At 43.8% G+C, this 22,197-nt stretch overlaps 1 protein-coding gene across 5 annotated transcripts in view; it reads right to left on the reverse strand.

Annotated features, from left to right (window-relative positions):
* ACSL6 (acyl-CoA synthetase long chain family member 6) overlaps positions 1-22,197 on the reverse strand; it is a 262,251-nt gene that overhangs the window by 36,577 nt on the left and 203,477 nt on the right. For 4 of the 5 annotated variants that reach the window (XM_044280774.1, XM_044280776.1, XM_044280773.1 and 1 more), the window contains 3 exons: positions 18,272-18,344; positions 12,583-12,671; positions 6,873-6,989 (listed from right to left, as the gene is read on the reverse strand). In XM_044280774.1, the coding sequence (XP_044136709.1) occupies positions 6,873-6,989; positions 12,583-12,671; positions 18,272-18,344 (279 nt within the window). The remainder of the gene's footprint in view (positions 1-6,872; positions 6,990-12,582; positions 12,672-18,271; positions 18,345-22,197) is intronic. The other variant, XM_044280775.1, reaches the window with a different exon arrangement.

A 22,197-nucleotide genomic window follows, 5' to 3' on the forward strand; every position in this document is an offset into this window, starting at 1 on the left:
TTTGCTCTTGCTATATATATGCTGTGAACTGTGAATAGTAATGCCTTCTAGTGCAATGCTTTGTTTTTTTTCTAGTGTAATGCTTTAGTTTAACCACTTAAGGACCACAGGTTTATACCCCCCCTAGTGACCAGGCCCTTTTTTACAAATCGGCACTCCACAACTTTAGCGGTTTATTGCTCGGTCATGCAACTTACCACCCAAATGAATTTTACCTCCTTTTCTTCTCACTAATAGAGCTTTCATTTGGTGGTATTTCATTGCTGCTGACATTTTTACTTTTTTTGTTATTAATCGAAATTTAACGATTTTTTTGAAAAAAATGACATTTTTCACTTTCAGTTGTAAAATTTGGCAAAAAAACGACATCCATATATAAATTTTTCGCTAAATTTATTGTTCTACATGTCTTTGATAAAAAAAAAATGTTTGGGGAAAAAAAAATATGGTTTGGGTAAAAGTTATAGCGTTTACAAACTATGGTACAAAAATGTGAATTTCCGCTTTTTGAAGCAGCTCTGACTTTCTGAGCACCTGTCATGTTTCCTGAGGTTCTACAATGCCCAGACAGTACAAACACCCCACAAATGACCCCATTTCGGAAAGTAGACACTCTAAGGTATGCACTGATGGGCATAGTGAGTTCATAGAACTTTTTATTTTTTGTCACAAGTTAGCGGAAAATCATAGTCTCATATTCCACTAACTTGTGACAAAAAATAAAAACTTCCATGAAGTCACTATGCCCATCACGAAATACCTTGGGGTGTCTTCTTTCCAAAATGGGGTCACTTGTGGGGTAGTTATACTGCCCTGGCATTCTAGGGGCCCAAATGTGTGGTAAGTAGTTTGAAATCAAAATGTGTAAAAAATGACCTGTGAAATCCGAAAGGTGCTCTTTGGAATGTGTGCCCCTTTGCCCACCTAGGCGGCAAAAAAGTGACACACATCTGGTATCGCCGTACTCAGGAGAAGTTGGGGAATGTGTTTTGGGGTGTCATTTTACATATACCCATGTTGGGTGCGAGAAATATCTCTGCAAAAGACAACTTTTCCCATTTTTTTATACAAAGTTGGCATTTGATCAAGATATTTATCTCACCCAGCATGGGTATATGTAAAATGACACCCCAAAACACATTGCCCAACTTCTCCTGAGTACGGCGATACCACATGTGTGACACTTTTTTGCAGCCTAGATGGGGCATTTTTAGACATTTGGATCCCAGACTTCTTCTCACGCTTTCGGGCCCCTAAAATGCCAGGGCAGTATAAATACCCCACATGTGACCCCATTTTGGAAAGAAGACACCCCAAGGTATTCAATGAGGGGCATGGCGAGTTCATAGAAATTTTTCTTTTTGGCACAAGTTAGTGGAAATTTTTTTTTTTTCTCACAAAGTCTCCCTTTACGCTAACTTGGGACAAAAATGTCAATCTTTCATGGACTCAATATGCCCCTCACGGATACCTGGAATACCTTGGGGTGTCTTCTTTCCGAAATCGGGTCACATGTGGGGTATTTATACTGCCCTGGCATTTTAGGGGCCCTAAAGAGTGAGAAGAAGTCTGGAATATAAATGTCTAAAAAATGTTACGCATTTGGATTCCGTGAGGGGTAAGGTTTGTAATGTGAGATTTTATTTTTTGACACAAGTTAGTGGAATATGAGACTTTGTAAGAAAAAAATAAAAAAAAATATTTCCGCTAACTTGGGCCAAAAAAATTCTGAATGGAGCCTTACAGGGGGGTGATCAATGACAGGGGGGGTGATCAGGGAGTGTATATGGGGTGATCACCCCCCTGTCACTGATCACCCCCCTGTCATTGATCACCCCCCTGTAAGGCTCCATTCAGACGTCCGTATGCGTTTTGCGGATCCGATCCATGGATGCGTGGATCCGTAAAACACATATGGGCATCTGAATGGAGCCTTACAGGGGGGTGATCAATGACAGGGGGGTGATCAATGACAGGGGGTGATCAGGGAGTGTATATGGGTGATCACCCCCCTGTCACTGATCACCCCCCTGTAAGGCTCCATTCAGACATCCGTATGCGTTTTGCGGATCCGATCCATGGATGCGTGGATCCGTAAAACACATGCAGACGTCTGAAAGGAGCCTTACAGGGGGGGGAATCATCCCATATAGACTCCCTGATCACCCCCCTGTAAGGCTCCATTCAGACGTCCGTATGCGTTTTGCGGATCCGATCCATAGATGCCTGGATTCGTAAAACACATACAGACGTCTGAATGGAGCCTTACAGGGGGGTGATCATCCCATATAGACTCCCTGATCACCCCCCTGTAAGGCTCTATTCAGACGTCCGTATGTGTTTTGCGGATCCGATCCATAGATGCGTGGATCTGTAAAACACATACGGACATCTGAATGGAGCCTTACAGGGGGGTGATCAATGACAGGGGGGTGATCAGGGAGTGTATATGGGGTGATCACCCCCCCTGTCACTGATCACTCCCCTGTAAGTCTCCATTCAGACGTCCGTATGTGTTTTGCGGATCCAATCCATAGATGCGTGGATCCGTAAAACACATACAGACGCCTGAATGGAGCCTTACAGGGGGGTGATCATCCCATATAGACTCCCTGATCACCCCCCTGTAAGGCTCCATTCAGACGTCCGTATGTGTTTTGCGGATCCGATCCATGTATCCGTGGATCCGTAAAAATCATACGGACGTCTGAATGGAGCCTTACAGGGGGGTGATCAATGACAGGGGGGTGATCAATGACAGGGGGTGATCAGGGAGTGTATATGAGGTGATCACCCCCTGTAAGGCTCCATTCAGACGTCCGTATGTGTTTTGCGGATCCGATCCATATATCCGTGGATCCGTAAAAATCATACGGACGTCTGAATGGAGCCTTACAGGGGGGTGATCAATGACAGGGGGTGATCAGGGAGTGTATATGAGGTGATCACCCCCAGTCATTGATCACCCCCCTGTAAGGCTCCATTCAGACGTCCGTATGTGTTTTGCGGATCCGAGCCATGTATCCGTGGATTCGTAAAAATCATACGGACGTCTGAATGGAGCCTTACAGGCGGGTGATCAATGATTGGGGGGTGATCAATGACAGGGGGGTGATCAGGGAGTCTGTATGGGGTGATCAGTGGTTCATAAAGGGTTAGTAAGTGACAGGGGGGGGGTGTAGTGTAGTGTAGTGGTGTTTGGTGCTACTTTACTGAGCTGCCTGTGTCCTCTGGTGGTCGATCCAAACAAAAGGACCACCAGAGGACCAGGTAGCAGGTATATTAGACGCTGTTATCAAAACAGCGTCTAATATACCTGTTAGGGGTTAAAAAAATCACATCTCCAGCCTGCCAGCGAACGATCGCCGCTGGCAGGCTGGAGATCCACTCGCTTACCTTCCGTTCCTGTGAACGCGCGCGCCTGTGTGCGTGCGTTCACAGGAAATCTCGGCTCACGCCAGATGACGCCTATTGGCGTTAGTGTGACCTGGGAGAGCCGCCGCTATGACGCCTTTCGGCGTTAGCGTGGCGGCAAGCGGTTAAATATCAGTTCTTGTTCCCCTGTCCATGGCATCTAGGATTGTTCCAAACAACATTTCATTGTATTTCATTGTATTACATTGTATTGTATAGTGACAATAAAGGCATCTTATCTATCTTATCTTATGCCAGCACAAATAAAAAAATAAAAATAACTTACCTCTTCCGCCCTTGGGCGCTGCCGATCCTCACCACCAGTGTTCTCTCTCTACTTCCTGGTTCTCGGCTGTCAGCTGTGAAGGCTTTAATTTTTCCGCCCCCCATCTCTGTGGCCTAAGGCAGCAACTTGGTCTGCCTTTGTATTATCTTTAACATATCCAAGACGGTTCCGTCTTGAACACCAATGAAAGTCAATGGAGGATTGATCCGTTTTGTATTGTGTCATAAAAAACTGATCTGTCCCCATTGACTTGCGTTGTGTGTCAGAATGGATCCGTTTGGTTCAGTTTCGTCAGACGGACACCAAAACGCTGCAAGCAGCATTTTGGTGTTTGTCTCCAAAGCGGAATGGAGACGGAATGGAGACAAACTGATGCATTCTGAGCGGATCCTTTTCCATTCAGAATGCATTAGCGAAAACTGATCCGTTTTGGACCGCTTGTGAGAGCCCTGAACGGCTCTCACAAACTGAAAGCCAAAACGCCAGTGTGAAAGTAGCCTAAATTTCAAGTGTCAAAGCAAAAGGTCTGAATACTTATGAGGGTTAGTTAAAAATTATTCACACTCTGTCCTGTAGAATTTATTTTAATCAACTGTAGAAAGCACAAATACAGGTTTGAATGTGGTACGTCAGTTCATTTGTGACTGTGATGCAAGACACTTGTGATTTTTGTGAAAGAAGAGCAACATGCAGTGATTCTTTTTTTTTGGAGTCTGCAGGTGTGTCTTGGTGTTGATATTTATTGAACACTTTGTGCAAAGTATTGAGAAAGTGTTTTTGTCAGGAAGGACTACTATTATAGGTGCTGTTGCATGACAATCCACGCCCACACAATGCTGTCCACACTGTCGACACTACAAAAACTTTGTTTGGTGTGTTAAAGCATAGTCCTGGTCTTGGCCCTACAAGAATAAAGTTTGACATCTGATGAAAAGGTGAAGACAGTAGTGCATTCGTGGCTTGCAGCTCAGCTTTAAAAATTTTTTTAATTAGGGTATATGATAGCTTGTTGACAGAAGGACAAAAAGCAATAAAAAGTAAAGATTTTGTTGAAAAATGATGCATTTGTCTTTTATGACTAAAATAAATTCTACAGCCACAGTGCAATCATTTTTAATTAACCCTCGTAAGTATTCTGACCCTTTGCTTTGACACTTGAAATTTAGCCAAAAAGGTGCTCATCATTTTCACTACTTTTCTGGAAAGCAAGAACCCCCATATGTAACAGTCAGAGAACATAAATGCTGTCAGATTCATTAAGGGGGTGGTAGAATAACATGCACAGAAGTCTGTTACCTTCCCCTGTGGTCATCTACAGTTATATAGGTAGAGGATAGAGATCTATGCCTCTGCTCCTTTTTCTGTAGACTGTCAGCATGGCCAACACTCCTCTATGTTGGCTGAGATCCCAGCTGGCTGAAGAGGTTGCTGAATAATTCCTGACCTGGTTTCTAAAGGCTCTATCTCTGGCTCTATGACAGCTAGCGCTAGTTTGTCAGCTTTAAAACAAGACTAGAATTGCAGTTCTAGCTCAATTCTAGGCTAAGATAGAGCAGTTCTATTTTGATGATTCGAGGCTACGAAAGAGCCAAAAGAAGTGCCTTCCTCTCCTTACTATAAGGTAGACTCTAGTTCTGAAGGGCAAGTACTGTAATTTCCACATACAATTACAATAAACCATAACTTTTCAAAGACTACTAGTAATTTTACATTATGAATTTTAGCTATTACTTTAATCCCATCCTGTCTAATCTTGTGTTGTAGAATGTAATAAACATGATTTGTTCCTCAGTCAATTATTTGTTTTCTTTCAAGCAATAATTACCCATGACCAATACTTTCATAAAACAACATTGCAATAAAGTTGCCAATCCTGGGAATAGGAATTCTGAGAACTCCATATTTTAATTCTACTTAGTCAAACAGAAAGTAAAAAAAGAATTTAGGAAAATATTGTTTAAAAAGAGGACCAGAGGACCAGTCACCACAAAATGCAGTGCAGTCTGCAGGCATCATGTCATAGAGCACAAGGAGCTGAGCAGACTGCTATATAGATATGAACCTTTACTGTGTCTGAGTTTAAGGGCTGTATTACACCAACAGATTATATGACCAATTTCTGTCCAATTAAACCAGTAGTTGGTATGTATAACAAAAGATATGTGTGTGTAAATGGCTTCCAGTGATGGTTCTCTCTGCATACACACTTACACAGAAAATGCATATAATCACTGACAGGACATCCACGTTGGACAACTTAAAGGGACACTGACAGGCCCTATAAAACATATTTAGATATTCACATGCTGTTATAGGTCTTATAATGTGTATGCCAATCATATAAGTGTACCACCTGTCCGCATTTCAAACACTGTAAAATATTTATGGGTCCGGACTTTATATTCATATGTGAATCACTTGCCTTTGTGCCCAAGGGGTGGTCTTTCTCCTGTATTTGTGCCCAGCCGCTCCCCAACTGCTGTTTCCTAGTGCCGCCCAGCTCATTATTATTCACTGCGCTGGGCGGCTTTTCCAGTTCCCGATGCTGCAAGATCCCGCGTATGCCGAATAGTAACGTATGGGCATCGGCCTCACTTGGAGCTTCTACGCGTGCACCGGATACCTTACCTGGCACCCTCACTCGCCGGAATCGTAGTGCGCCTGCGTCCCATAACCTTCAATGTAGCGGCTTCAGCGTCTCCTGCGCAGTGAATAATAATGAGCTGGACGGCGCTAGGAAACTGCAGTTGGAGTGCGGCTTGGCACAAATGCCCCTTGGGCACAAAGGCAAGTGATTCACATCAATATAAAGTTTATTTTATAGTGTTTGAAATGCAGACAGGGGGAACACTTATATGATTGGCATACAAATTATAAGACCTATGACAGCATATGCATATCTAAATATGTTTATAGGGCTTGTCAGTGTCCCTTTAAGTCAGAAAGAAACAGAAATTTTAATATATAAAAATACAAGTTTTATGGAATGTTTTTTTCTCAAAAAAATATACATCAATCTCCTGCTCTATAACATACTGGCTGAAGATTACACTGCATTTTGTGTTAACAGGTTCTATTTAAATCGTTAAGCAGACTATGATATTGATAGCATAAGCACAGGCCATGTAGTCATGAAAAATACCAATTTATGACGGAAAAACAATTGACTTACTGGTAACCACTTTCCAATGTCTCCAGTGTAAAGCCAGCCATCCTGATCTAAAGCTTCTTCTGTCTTGTCTTTATCTTTAAGGTAGCCTTTAAATACATTTGGTCCTTTTACACATATCTGAAAGAGTTACAATGGCACACCTTGTTAAGTATTGAAAATGCTGAAGCCTTCTCTCATGGATCTAGAGTTGTTGCGATACCAAAATTTTGATTCGGTTTCGATACCATAAAAAAGTATTGCAACACTCTATACCATTCGATACCACGCAAAAAAAATGGCGAATCGCACAGATTTTTTTTAATTTTAATAGTTTGGACTTTTCTGACGTGGCGATGTTTATTTATAAATTGTTTATATATTTTATATGTAAAATTGAGAAAAGGGGGCAGTGCTCCAGACTAAAAAAAATACCTAGTAGCCATTGGCTCCTGAACTGAAAAATTTAGGAGCCAAATAAAATTTTTAGTCGCCAAATCGAAACCGAATCAAAATTTTGGTAACGTGACAACGCTACGCCGATCAGATCGGCGTAGGGTTGTTTCAATACCCAAATTTTGATTCACTTTCGTCACCATAAAAAAGTATTGCGATACTCAATACCATGCGGAAAAAAAAACACCAAAAAAAGCCCATAATAGAACAGTCCTATCCTATTTTTTTGGGGTGACAAGGTGACAAAAAAAATGGCGAATTGCATGTTTTTTATTTATTTATTTATTTCTGTTACGGAGCTCACTGCATAGGAAGGGAGAGTAATCCCTTCAGGATGCATCAGGATGTCTTCAGTTCAGTCTTTTTGACTGATCAGGCAAAAGATAAAACCGCAGCATGCTACGGTTTTATTTCCGGCAAAAAAAATTAAGACTTGCAGGAATGCCATTTTTTCCCATAGGAATGTATTAGTGCCGGATCCAGCATTCAAAATACCGGATTGCCAGATCCGTCCTTCTGGTCTGCACATGCACAGACCGGTAAAATTGTGTAAAAAGATACAAGACGGATCCGTCTGTCCGCATGACAAGTGGAGAGAAGGATTCGTTCTTGCAATGCATTTGTGATATGGATCTCACAAATGCTTTCAGTCACATCCAGATTGGCGGATCCGGCGGGCAGTTCTGATGATGGAACTGCTTGCCGGATCACACTGCTGATAGTGTGAAAGTAGCCTTAGGCCTCTTTCAGACGGGCGTCACGTTTTGGCTCCGGATGCAACCCGGGTGCATTGCAGCAAACCCGCGCAGGCAGTTTTGACTGCGATTGCGTTCTGTTGTTAATTTTTTATCGCACGGGTGCAATGTGTTTTGCATGAGCGTGATAAAAAACTGAATCTGATACCCAGACCCAAACTTCTTCACTGAAGTTCAGGTTTGGGTTCAAGGTTGTGTAGATGTAATTATTTTCCCTTATAACATGGTTATAAGGGAAAATAATAGCATTCTTAAAACAGAATGCTAAGTAAAATAGGGCTGGAGGGGTTAAAAAATAAATAAATAATAATTTAACTCACCTTAATCCACTTGTTCGCGCAGCCCATCTTCTCTTCTGTCTTCATCTGTGAGGAAAAGGACCTGTGGTGACGTCACTGCGCTCATCACATGATCCATCACCATGGTAATGGACCATGTGATGGGCTCAGTGACATCACCACAGGCCCTGAACAAAGAACAGGAGACCGGTGGAGGAGGTGAGTTAATTATTTATTTATTTATTTTTTAACCCTCATTGGCATTGCGCCACCAATGTTTATTATACTGTATTAAAAGTTAAAGATGACCTTATATGGGTCCGGACTTTAAGCAGCAGGCTACACAGAGTGGTGCCCAGGGATGTCCCAGCACTTACTATTTTTCCTGGGCGCCGCTCCGTTCGCCCGCTGTGCGCCTGTGCCCATTACAGTCTCCTGCAGTCCTACTCCATATGATAATTACTATCGGAGCAATGGGGAGGAGACAGCAGCTTTTCTAGTGGGCGTTCCTTTTCCCTGCGCTGCGATTGGACAGCGCTACAGCCAGGGGAGAAGGATCGCCCACTAGAGAGGCTGCTGTCTCCTCCCCTTTGCTCCGATAGTAATTAGAATATGGAGCAGGACTGCAGTAGACTGTAATGGGGCACAGGCGCACAGCGGGTGAACGGAGCGGCGCCCAGGAATAATAGTAAGTGCTGGGACATCCCTGAGCGCCGCTCTATGTAGCCTTGCTGCTTAACAAAGTCCGAACCCATGAAAAGTCCTATCATTGGTGGCATAGTGCGCCTGCCCCTCTCTCCCCATTGGTGGCAGCGGCAGCAGCAGCACGGGGGGGGGGGGGGGGAGACTGCTTCCTTCTCCCCTGTGCTGCTGAGGGAACATGAGCGCGCCAACAACTTTGAAAGTGTCCCCAAGTGCAATCACAAAAACAATCAAGTGCAACAAATAAACTGGCTCACATGCGGACCGCCCCAGGAAAGGAAGACCAAGAGTCACCTCTGCTGCGGAGGATAATTTCATCAGAGTCACCAGCCTCAGAAATCGCAGGTTAACAGCAGCTCAGATTAGAGACCAGGTCAATGCCACACACAGAGTTCTAGCAGCAGACACATCTCTAGAACAACTGTTAAGAGGAGACTGAATCATGGGAGACTGTGTGAATCAGGCCTTCATGGTAAAATATCTGCTAGGAAACCACTGCTAAGGACAGGCAACAAGCAGAAGAGACTTGTTTGGGCTAAAGAACACAAGGAATGGACATTAGACCAGTGGAAATCTGTGCTTTGGTCTGATGAGTCCAAATTTGAGATCTTTGGTTCCAACCACCGTGTCTTTGTGCGACGCAGAAAAGGTGAACGGATGGACTCTACATGCCTGGTTCCCACCGTGAAGCATGGAGGAGTAGGTGTGATGGTGCTTTGCTGGTGACACTGTTGGGGATTTATTCAAAATTGAAGGCATACTGAGCCAGCATGGCTACCACAGCATCTTGCAGCGGCATGCTATTCCATCCGGTTTGCGTTTAGTTGGACCATCATTTATTTTTCAACAGGACAATGACCCCAAACACACCTCCAGGCTGTGTAAGGGCTATTTGACCATGAAGGAGAGTGATGGGGTGCTGCGCCAGATGACCTGGCCTCCACAGTTACCGGACCTGAACCCAATCAAGATGGTTTGGGGTGAGCTGGACCGCAGAGTGAAGGCAAAAGGGCCAACAAGTGCTAAGCATCTCTGGGAACTCCTTCAAGACTGTTGGAAGACCATTTCAGGTGACTACATCTTGAAGCTCATCAAGAGAATGCAAAGAGTGTGCAAAGCAGTAATCAATGCAAAAGGTGGCTACTTTGAAGAACCTAGAATATGACATATTTTCAGTTGTTTCATACTTTTTTGTTATGTATATAATTCCACATGTGCTAATTCATAGTTTTGATGCCTTCAGTGTGAATCTACAATTTTCATAGTCATGAAAATAAAGAAAACTCTTTGAATGAGAAGGTGTGTCCAAACTTTTGGTCTCTACTGTATCTTCTGGCTGAACCAAAGGGTTAAACGGGTTGTGCGGGTTCAGAGCTGAACCTGGACATATACCCATTTTCAACCCTCTGGCCCATTGACATCAGCATCTGAGTATGCAGGGCAAGGGCTTTTTTATTCCCGGTGACGTCACTGGCGTGATGGGCAGGCCTTAGCACTGCCCTAGCCTTTTTACAGGCTAGGGCAGCACTAAAGCCTGCCTATTAGTACTGGTGACATCATTGTGATCACTGCTAGGCGGAAGCCTCCGCCTAGCTTTCCCCATGGAGAGTCTGGAACGTCACCAGATCTCTCAAAATATCTTTGCCCTGCCAAATTCAGCACAGGGCATAGAAGAGCATAGAAGGATGAAATACTCTGGTACTCATGTGAGGGGCACTGCAGGGGTGAAGATAGAGATATGTCCTGGTTTAGCTCTGAACCCAGACAACCCCTTTAAGTCCAGGCCCTTGTGCTTGGCTCTTTCCTGAGGAGCTAATGAGAACAGCCTGAAGGAGCCTGAGGATTTACAGTCAGATTTTTGGTGCCCAGAGAGGAACTTCAGATAAATACCAGACTGAGTGAAGACAAAGAATATCATTCAGATGTCTGTGAAGTTCTCATTCATCCAGGTCAGGGATGGCCAACCTGCAGCTCTCCAGCTGGTGCAAAACTACATCTCCCAGCATGTTGAGTCTGCCTACAGCTATCAGCCTACAGAAGGGCATGGTGGGAGCTGTAGTTTTACAAGAGCTGGAGGTCTGTACCATGTTCCAGGTCATGGTATAGCTGTAGTAATTAGTCTGAGCAACTGAAATTGTATTTTTTCTTGAAGACATTTCGCTAGTCAATTAGAATGTTTTTTTACGAGTATTCTCCCACATTAAAGAGGACTTGTCACTTCTCCAGACAAGTCTGTTCTTATGACTATGTTGTACCATTCCTTTGTTATTTCTACTAGAAGTTTATAAATGAATTGCCATCAAGAAAATATACAGTTGGGTCTTACCATTTGTGGGGTGTCCCTGCATAATCTACCACTAGCATCCTTGATTGGGAAGAGTCAGACACGCCCGCTACTGCTAACACCCAGCAGTATCTTTACTGCAGACTGCTGGTAATTTATTTCTAAACTTCTAGCAGGATTAACCCCTTCACAACCTATATGTACAGAGGAAGTCACATCTTTAAACATGGCACCCATTTGCAGGTGCAGCAGATGCCATAGCCACTGGGTTTCGGCTGATTGCATACATTTCACTCCTTAGGCTACTTTCACACTTGCGTTCAGAGCGGATCCGTCTGGTGCCTGCACAGATGGATCCTCTCCTATAATGCAGACAATGGGATCCGTATTTTAGAAAAAATTCTAAGTGTGAAAGTTACTCAGACGGATCCATCCAGACTTTACATTGAAAGTCAATGGGGGACGGATCAGTTTGAAAATTGAGCCATATTGTGTGAACTTCAAACTGATCCATCCCCATTGACTTACATTGTAAGTCTGGACGGATCCGTTTTCCCCCGCACGGCCAGGCGGACACCCGAACGCTGCAAGCAGCGTTCGGGTGTCCACCTGCTGAGCGGAGTGGAGGCCAATCGGTGCTAGACTAATGCATTCTGAGCGGATCCTCATTCACTCAGAATGCATTGGGGCTGTACGGATGCGTTCGGGGCTGCTTGTGAGAGCCTTTAAACGGAACTCATAAGCGGAGCCCCGAACGCTAGTGTGAAAGTAGCCTTAGATGCCGTAGTCAAATGTGTGGTTAGAGTATTTAATGTGGTTGAATTCTTATATGAGCCGCATTATTACTACTATCATTCAGATAGTTGAGCATCCAAATCACAGGGTGCTAGGAAATACTGTAAAGGTACCACTGCATGGCACAGGGGAGCACTAGAGCAGGACAATTGCCACCCTGAGGTACCTTCACCATCCACCACTCCCATCTTCTTATGCACCCTGTGCTTTCCCCTGCAAAAGGTATATTTCACTGCACTCTACAATGAATAGCTCTTTTTACTATTCTTCTATTAGTTATACTTTATAAATTAACCATTTTATACATACATAGACTTAAAGAATACTGCAAAAACTTCCAAGTATTAAATGCTGAAAATAGTACAAGTTGGCAATTGGATTTACCAGCATATACATTCTTCAATACATGGTAATAAGGAATGGTTTTGGTGATTAGAACATTTTGTATACTGCATAGTACATACCTCCCCTTCTCCTTTTGCAGCAAAATAATTCATCTCCTCCACATCGACTAGTTTAATAAAGTTACATGGTAGTGGAGCGCCCACATGTCCTGCAAATGACACGCAATTACTCAAGTGAACACATAGGTGACACAGTGACTGCAGGCAGCTTCAGTGATGTCTTATGTGGTAAATACAGGAATACATTATTAGGGCTCTTTCACACTTGCGTTGTCCGGATCTGGCATGTACTCCATTTGCCGGAATTACACGCCCGATCCGGAAAAACGCAAGTGAACTGAAAGCATTTGAAGACGGTCAGGACGCTATTAAAGTCCTGGTTGCCATAGTAGTAGTGGGGAGCGGTATACTTACAGTCCGTGCGGCTCCCGGGGGAGGTTCAGAATGACGTCAGAGCGCCCCATGCGCGTGGATGACGTGCTGTGCGATCACGTCGTCGATGCGCGTGGGGCGCCCTGACGTCACTCTGAAGCGCCCCGGGAGCCGCACGGACGGTAAGTATACTGCTCCCCCGCTCCCCACTCCACTTTACCATGGCTACCAGGACTTTAGCGTCCCGGCAGCCATGGTAACCATTCCGAAAAAGCTAAATGTCGGATCCGGCAATGCGCCGAAACGACGTTTAGCTTAAGGCCGGATCCGGATTAATGCCTTTCAATGGGCATTAATTCCGGATCCGGCGTTGCGGCAAGTGTTCAGGATTTTTGGCCGGAGCAAAAAGCGCAGCATGCTGCAGTATTTTCTCCGGCCAAAAAACGTTACGGTCCTGAACTGAAGACATCCTGATGCATCCTGAACGGATTTCTCTCCATTCAGAATGCATTAGGATAAAACTGATCAGGATTCTTCCGGCATAAAGCGCCGACGACGGAACTCTATGCCGGAAGAAAAGAACGCAAGTGTGAAAGAGCCCTTAGTAATACTGGTAAACCTAAATATACCACCAAGATATGAGAATTTATTATGAATTATACGCCACAAATGTTGCAGATCGATTTCAGTATGTCACAAGTCCTGCTGGAGGAAGCACCTCTACATAACTTTGGCGCATCCACCTGCAGCACAGAGGACCTAAGACCAGTATCTACATCGCTGGTCTTCTGATTGATCTTTTGTCTAAAGTGGCACTATTCAATTTCCAAAGCAGGATATTCCTTTTACCCAAACCATGGGCAGCATTAAATACCAACAGGCTCCCTTGTGACAGATATACAGCTATATTATTCTGTATAACATTGCGTTTCTGTTGGCGCTGACTTTCAGTGCTGGAGACACAGCAGAACAGCTGATCGGTGTTGTTGCAGTTGGACTCCCGCCGGTCAGATTTTGATTGACCTACCCTCCGGGCAGGCTATCACTTTAAGGTTTAAAGACAGGTATGCCACTGTAGCACATGGGTTATACCTACCTGCTATTTATCTTCTTGTGCCAATGTTTTGTAGCTCTGCTGGTCAGTAATTCCAGCTTACCAGCATGGTTGTCTGAGCTGCAAAGTGTGTATGTTAGTAATGTGTTTAGTTACAACTGATTTAACCCTTCCTGATGCAGCGATTTTCATTTTTGTTTTTTACCCCCTGCCTTCCAGGGCCACATATTTTCTCATGCACATAGCCATATCAAGGCTTGTTTTTTACATGACAAGTTGTACTTTCTAATGCCAAGTTTTAATATTGAATGCAATGTATTTTCAACATTGTTTTATGGGTTTTGTGTTTACAGCGGAGTTTCTTATGCAGTAAAATTGACATGTTAATTTTATTCTGCAGGTCAGTTTGATCACAGTGAAACCAAATTTATATACAGGTGAAACTCAAAAAATTTGAATATCGTGCAAAAGTCCATTCATTTCAGTAATGCAAATTAAAAGGAATTGCAATAATGCTGCTTAAAATTAGAATTTTGTGAAAAGATTTAATATTCTAGGCTCAAAGTGTCACACTCTAGTCAGGTAATTAATCCATACCCCCTGAGCAAAGGGTACCTGAGATTGTGACTTTGGGGTTTCATATGCTGTAAGCCATAATCATCCAAATTATAACAAATAAAGGCCTGAAATGTATTGCTTTGCATGTTAGTTTCACCTTTTAAGTTGCATTACTGAAATAAATGAACTTTGCACGATATTCAAATTTTTCGAGTTTCACCTGTAGTTGTTTTCTGTTTTTTCATACTCTTAAAAAATAAAAAAATAAAAAAAATGTTTCTTTCCATTCATGAACTTTTTCTTCATATTTATGTGCACAGAGCTATGTGAGGGCTCAATATTTACAGGTTAATCTGTATTTTTCATTAATACCATTTTGATCTGCGTATGATATTTTGATCACTTTTTATTCCTATTTTTGGGAGGTGAATTGATAAAAAAGCTGCAAATCTGCATTTTTCGACCTTCCATTTTATGGGATAAATACTTTTGTATTTTAATAGTTCAGACATTTTCAGATGCTGCAATGCCAGTGCTCTTTATTTGTTATTGTTTATTTTTTCGCAATTCACATTTATTCACAATTCTTTTAACATGAGATCGTCTGATTTGCAGTCTATGGAAAAATCACTGCAAACCCTGCCATAGCTAGCCCCCTTTTTCCCCCTTGCCTGCTCGATGGCACTCTGGTCCTCTGCTGTTTCATCTGGCTGGCGGTCATGGTCACATTGACCAATTGCTAAAGACTGGCTTCAGCCATGCTGCTTGTGACCACATCACTGCTGAACCCAGTCATTGGCTAGAATGGTACAAGTAACATGGAATCAATCCAATCCAACTGTGCACCTGTTTGATGTTCCGGAAAAACAAGTCTAATCCATGGAGGCCCCACCTTGCACTTATAAATCTTAAAAGGAATTTGACACCTAGATAATCGATATTAAACCAAAAGTATGTCCTTCATACCATCTTCATACCTTCTTTCTATATGTTTTTCTTTTTCCTTGGAGCTCACCTTATGTCTTCATAAAATTCACTCTTATCCATTGCAAATGAGACATTAAGTGGCGTTATTTTCATTCAAAGGTGCCCAGGAACGGCCCACATCGAGTGCCCAAGCCCACCCCTCTACAGAGCTCAAGCATGCCTATCCTCCACTCATACACTACGTCCCCAGCAGCGATGTTGCCACCCCCCTGCTACGTCACCAGCAGCTGATAACCTCGCCCACCCTTTCTTTTCAGCATTGCCGACAGGTGCACTGTCGATTGCGACCTGCTCTCTTCCAGTTCAACTGAGCATGCGCCAAGTCCAGTGATGTTTTCGGTGCATGCCCAGTGAAAGAGTTGAGGCTGATGGTCTCCGATGAACTGGAAGAGCGCAGGCAGTGTTCGACACTGCGCCTGTTGGTGATACTGAAGGAAAAGGGTGGACGGGGTTATGACTGCTAGTGACGTAGCGTGGGGGAATGGCAACAGCGCTGCTGGGGGTGTAGTGTATCAGTGGAGGAGAGGTGTGCTTGCGCTCTGTAGGGCCTGAGCACTTGATGGAGGTGTTCCTGGGCACCTTTGAATGAAAACAACGCCGCTCTGGGAAACGTAATGCCTCATTAGCATAAGGATAAAACTCCCACTGAACTGCCCCATGAGAATGGCATGTTCGTTCTCTGCTACATTCACTTCTATGGAACTGCTGGGTACAGTGCTCATAGCAGTCCCAGAGAAGTGAATGGAGCAGATGGGGGGGCCTATGTCTACTGGGACATGATAGGGGGGGGGGGCCTATGGCTACTGGCACATTATAGGGGGGGGGGCTATGGCTACTGGCACATTATAGGGGGGCCTATGGCTACTGGCACATGTTGATGGAGGGAGGCTCAGGCTACTGGCACATGTTGATTGGGGCTCAGGCTACTGGCACATGATAGGGGGGCCTATGGCTACTGGCACATGTTTATGGGGGGGCTCAGGCTACTGGCACATGATAAGAGGGGCCTATAGCTACTGGCACATGATGGGGGCTCTGGCTACTGGCACATGATAGGGGGGCTATGGCTACTGGCACATGATGGCGGGGCTCTGGCTACTGACACATGATATAGGGTGGGCTCTGGCTACTGGCACATGATATAGGGTGGGCTCTGGCTACTGGCACATGATATAGGGTGGGCTCTGGCTACTGGCACATGATATAGGGTGGGCTCTGGCTACTGGCACATGATATAGGGTGGGCTCAGGCTACTGGCACATGATGGGGGGCTCAGGCTACTGGCACATGATAGGAGGGGCTCTGGCTACTGGCACATGATATAGGGTGGGCTCTGGCTACTGGCACATGATATAGGGTGGGCTCTGGCTACTGGCACATGATATAGGGTGGGCTCTGGCTACTGGTACATGATATAGGGTGGGCTCTGGCTACTGGGACATGATATAGGGGGGGGGGCTCTGGCTACTGGCACATGATATGGGGGGGCTGTGGCTACTGGCACATGATGGTGGGGGGGCTCTGGCTACTGGCACATTATTGGGGGACATCTATGGTGGCACTTATTACTGGCACATTGGAGGCACTTATTACTGGCACATTATTGGTGGGCACTATAGGGGAATCTACTGAGGCCACAAAGAATGGTTATTTTATATGGGGGCTCTGTATAGGGGCATTTTATACTGGGACACATGGGTACTATGGGGAAGGTGGGAGAGGAGTACTATGGGGTCATCTATGGGGGCTTTTAGAAGAGGTATTTTATACTTACAAATTATGGGGGACACTGAGTGCATCTACTGGGGCACTATATATGGGGGAATTTTATACTGGTACATTATGGGGGCACTAGGAGAGAGGGGGAGAGGAGCACTAAAGGGGCATTTATTGGGGGCACTATGGGGACATTAGCTCAACTGGGGGCATTACAAGGGGGTATTTTTTTGCACTCTCACATTATAAGGATAATTATTTCTACTGGGGGGGGGGGCATCATGGTGGGCTTTATTACTCCCCCATGGTATGAGCCCCATAGTAGCAGCACCAGCCTCCCTCTGCTCTGCTATCCCTCTGACCCTTCTCCAAATCCTTATTATGAAATCTTTCTCATTTGGATAAAACACATCAGCTCCGCCGAGCCCCCGGCCAAAGTGTGGAAGTGGTGTCCGAGATCCCCAAGGGTCAAGCCAAGTAATTGTAAGTTTTCATATGAAATATGTTTATGTTATACCATATAACATACACCATGCACCACAATATACAGTTTCTTCTGTTAAAGTCATCAAGTGTCATGAGGGGCCCCTTATTGTTTTTCCCCCAGGGCCCTATTTCACCTAGAACCGGTCTCAAGTATAAATTTGACAAAATGCACTTCTGAAAGTAAGTGTTCATGAATGGCAGTTAGGAAATGTGGTCACCCGACTTTATAGGGAATATGTCACTACGATTCTGGAGTATTATCTGTAGTACTACATGAACAGTAGTGCAGATAAGGTCTGCACATCACACCACATTCCCCTGCTGTCAGCATTCAAATCTGCACTGAAATACATTGTTCATGGCTGCTGAGCCTGCGCTAATGAGCCCTCTCCAGACTGTATTTTGTAGCAGCTTTGAGTGCCGACAGGTGGGGAAAGAGGGGCAGCCTGAAAATTAGAAAAAATACTGAGTCTTTAGCTACAGGACTACTCATGTATTACTGTAGTTAATACTGCAAAACTGTGGCAGAATCTCTTTGAACAAGCTAAAGTTAAAACTGAAACAAATCAGTCCTACCTGAGGTCCAGTCCCCTGGGGTAGTGAATGTGCACCCAGCTGTACATTCTGTCTGCCCATAGCCTTCATATACCTGTTACATACACAATTCAAGAATGTTGATAAATTGCCACATTGAGAACCTGAAGAATGAGAAAAATAACTGTAGAACTTTTCAGTTACCTTTACACAGGGTACCCCTTTAACCATTAATAAACGCAGTATCCCCTTCCCCAAGCAAATCCCCTTAAAACACAGTAATCATGGCAGTCTCCATTCAATTAGCAGTAACAACAGTTCCCCCTTCTCTCACCAGTCACCCCTCTTTACACAGTTAGAACAATGAAGCAGTAACCCCTTCTCCGCCTTCTCCAAAACTCACAACAGAGCTCCTCTCAGATTCCCAGTGATCACCAAAATGTACAACAGGACCTCCACCAAATACTTGCCTTAGCTGGCAGGAATCTTCATATGATCAGCCATGTGATTTCTTGCTGCACACACACATCCTGCTTTTGTGTCGATCTCTCCTGATGCAGTAGTACAAACAGCTATCCATGTGCACATGTCTAACATAAATTCTGGGAATTTTTTAGTCCTGTATCTATGGTTATAACATCTAGGAGGAAATAGTGCCACATAATTTTCGACCTATATACAGAAGTTTTAATCCATGGTCCCTGACAGTTTTAGCATTACCTTCTACCTTTATATCCTCCAAAGGTCACACCATGAAAACGTAGTTCCTTAGGTGATTGAAGGAGTTGTCCTAGTTACAACAACAAAATCCAGCCAGGCAGGAATTATCATAAAATAACATATAATTACCAAGTTTCCCTCCCCATTGTTCCAGTCCTCCCTGGTAGGCTTTTTTTTTTTTTTTTTGCTTGGCTGCAGCAATGATGTGCCTTTGACTTTTTTAGCATTTTGTTATATTGCTGCCTTTTGCAAAAAAAAATAATAGCAATATATCATGTTTTCCCCCATCAATCTGCACTCAATACCCCATAATGAGAAAGTGAAAACAGAATTTTAGATTTTTTATTTATTTATTAAAAAGGAAAAACTACAATTTCACAAGGACATCAGTATTCACTTGCTATGATGCTTGAAATTTGGCTCTTGGGGTCTCCCATTTCTCTTGATAATCTTTGAGATGTTTCTATACCTTGACTGGAGTCCACCTGTGGTAAATCCAGTTAATTGGACATAATTCGGAAAGACACACCCCTATATATATATATATATATATATATATACAGTCATGTGAAAAAATTAGGACACCCTTTGAAAGCATGTGGTTTTTTGTAACATTTTTAATAAAAGGTTATTTCATCTCCGTTTCAACAATACAGAGAGATTAAAGTAATCCGACTAAACAAAGAAAACTGAAGAAAAGTCTTTTCAAGATCTTCTGTATATGTCATTCTACAAAAATGCCTATTCTAACTGAGGAAAAAGATAGGACACCCTTGCCCCTAATAGCGAGTGTTACCTCCTTTGGCTGAAATAACTGCAGTGAGACGGTTCTTGTAGCCATCTACCAGTCTTCGACATCGGTCTGAGGAAATTTTACCCCACTCCTCAATGCAGAACTTTTTCAGCTGTGAGATGTTTGAGGGGTTTCTTGCACGTACAGCCCTTTTCAAGTCACCCCACAGCATCTCAATGGGATTCAAATCTGGACTTTGACTTGGCCATTCCAGGACTCTCCATTTCTTCTTTTTCAGCCAATCTTTGGTTGATTTACTAGTATGTTTTGGGTCATTGTCATGTTGCATGGTCCAGTTCCGCTTCAGCTTTAATTTTCTAACTGATGGTCTCACATGTTCTTCAAGCACCTTCTGATACACAGTAGAATTCATCGTGGATTCTATGATGGTGAGCTGACCAGGTCCTGCTGCAGCAAAGCAGCCCCAAACCATGACACTTCCACCTCCATGCTTCACAGTTGGTATGAGGTTCTTTTCTTGGAATGCTGTGTTTGGTTTACGCCAAACATGTCCTCTGCTGTTGTGTCCAAATAATTCAATTTTGGACTCATCTGTCCAAAGAACATTATTCCAGAAGTCCTGGTCTTTGTCAACTTTATCTCTGGCAAATGTCAGTCTGGCCTCGATGTTTCTCTTGGAAAGCAAAGGTTTCCTCCTTGCACACCTCCCATGCAAGTTAAACTTGTACAGTCTCTTTCTGATTGTAGAGGCATGTACTTCTACATCAACAGTAGCCAGAGCCTGCTGTAGTTCTCGAGATGACACTTTAGGGTTTTTGGAGACCTCTTTTAGCATCTTGCGGTCTGCTCTTGGGGTGAACTTGCTGGGGCGACCAGTCCTGGGCATGTTGGCAGTTGTTTTGAAAGCCCTCCACTTGTAGACTATCTTCCGGACAGTGGAATGGCTGATTTCAAAATCTTTTGAGATCTTTTTAAATCCCTTCCCAGACTCATAGGCTGCTACAATCTTTTTTCTGAAGTCCTCTGACAGCTCTTTTGCTCTCACCATGGTGCTCACTCTCACTTCAACAGTCAGGAGCACACCAAACTAAATGTCTGAGGTTTAAATAGGGCAAGCCTCATTCAACATGCAGAGTAACGATCTACTAATTATGTGCACCTGGTGTGATATACCTGTGTGAGATCTGAGCCAATTTAAGAGGGAATACATGTGAGGGTGTCCTATCTTTTTCCTCAGTTAGAATAGGCATTTTTGTAGAATGACATTTACAGAAGATCTTGAAAAGACTTTTCTTCAGTTTTCTTTGTTTAGTTGGATTACTTTAATCTCTCTGTATTGTTGAAACGGAGATGAAATAACCTTTTATTAAAAATGTTACAAAAAACAACATGCTTTCAAAGGGTGTCCTAATTTTTTCACATGACTGTATATATATATATATATATATATAAGGTCTCACAACGTACATTGCATAGCAGAGCAAAAACCAGAGCATGAGGAAAAAAGAACTGCCAGAAGAGCTCAGAGACAGGATTGTATGAAGGCACAGATCTAGACAAGGGTAAAAAAAAAATTTGGATGCGCTAAAAATTTTCAAGAGCACAGTGGCCCCCATTCTTAAATGGAAGAAGTTCAGAACAACCAGGACTCATCCTGGCCACCCTATCCGTGTGCATATAATAGAAAATTACAGAAGGTCAACCATATTTGCAGTATTCCACCAATATGGGTTTTATGGCAGAGTGGCCAAAAAGAAGCCTTTCTTTGGTGAAAGTTTGCAAAAAAGCTCCTAAAAGGACTCAGACTGCGAGAGACAAGGTTTTCTGGTCTGTTTTTTGGCCTTATTTCTAAGCATCATGTTTGGAGAATCACACTTATCAGTAATCGGTTTTCTTTGAGCCTTTGACAGCACCCCTGGAGAGACCGCCTCCACCTCCTCAGGACAGGAAACCGGAACCAGAACTGCCTTTTTAAAAGAAGGGATCATCCCTTCTAGCTCCAGTCCTTTTCTCAAGAACTAAGAACAAAACATCTTAACAACACACCTTAAAGGGGTTGTCCGGGTTCAGAGCTGAACCCGGACATGCCCTTATTTTAACCCAGGCAGCCCCCCTGATCTCATGCTCCGATGCGCTCCCTTGCCCTGCACTAAATCTCTTTTGTTTTCGATAACACACTGCTGGGCGGAAACTTCTGCCCTGCAGTGTGTTCGGCGACGTCATCGGCTCTGATGGGCAGGCTTTAGCGCTGCCCTAGCTGTTTTACTGGCTAGGGCAGCGCTATATCCCGCCCATCAGTGCCGGTGACATCACCGTGCTTCCTGGCAGCCCCATGGAGAACCCCGGTACGTCACTGGATCTCCAAAAAAATGCCTTTTCCCTGTGCGATTTAGCACAGGGCAAATGAGAGCATCGGAGCATGAACTGCTCCGATGCTCAAGTGAAGGGGCCAGGGTGAAAATGGAGGTATGTCCGGGTTCAGCCATTTTTTTAT

The sequence above is a fragment of the Bufo gargarizans genome, chromosome 2, assembly GCF_014858855.1.
Source record: "Bufo gargarizans isolate SCDJY-AF-19 chromosome 2, ASM1485885v1, whole genome shotgun sequence".
Lineage (NCBI taxonomy): Eukaryota > Metazoa > Chordata > Amphibia > Anura > Bufonidae > Bufo > Bufo gargarizans.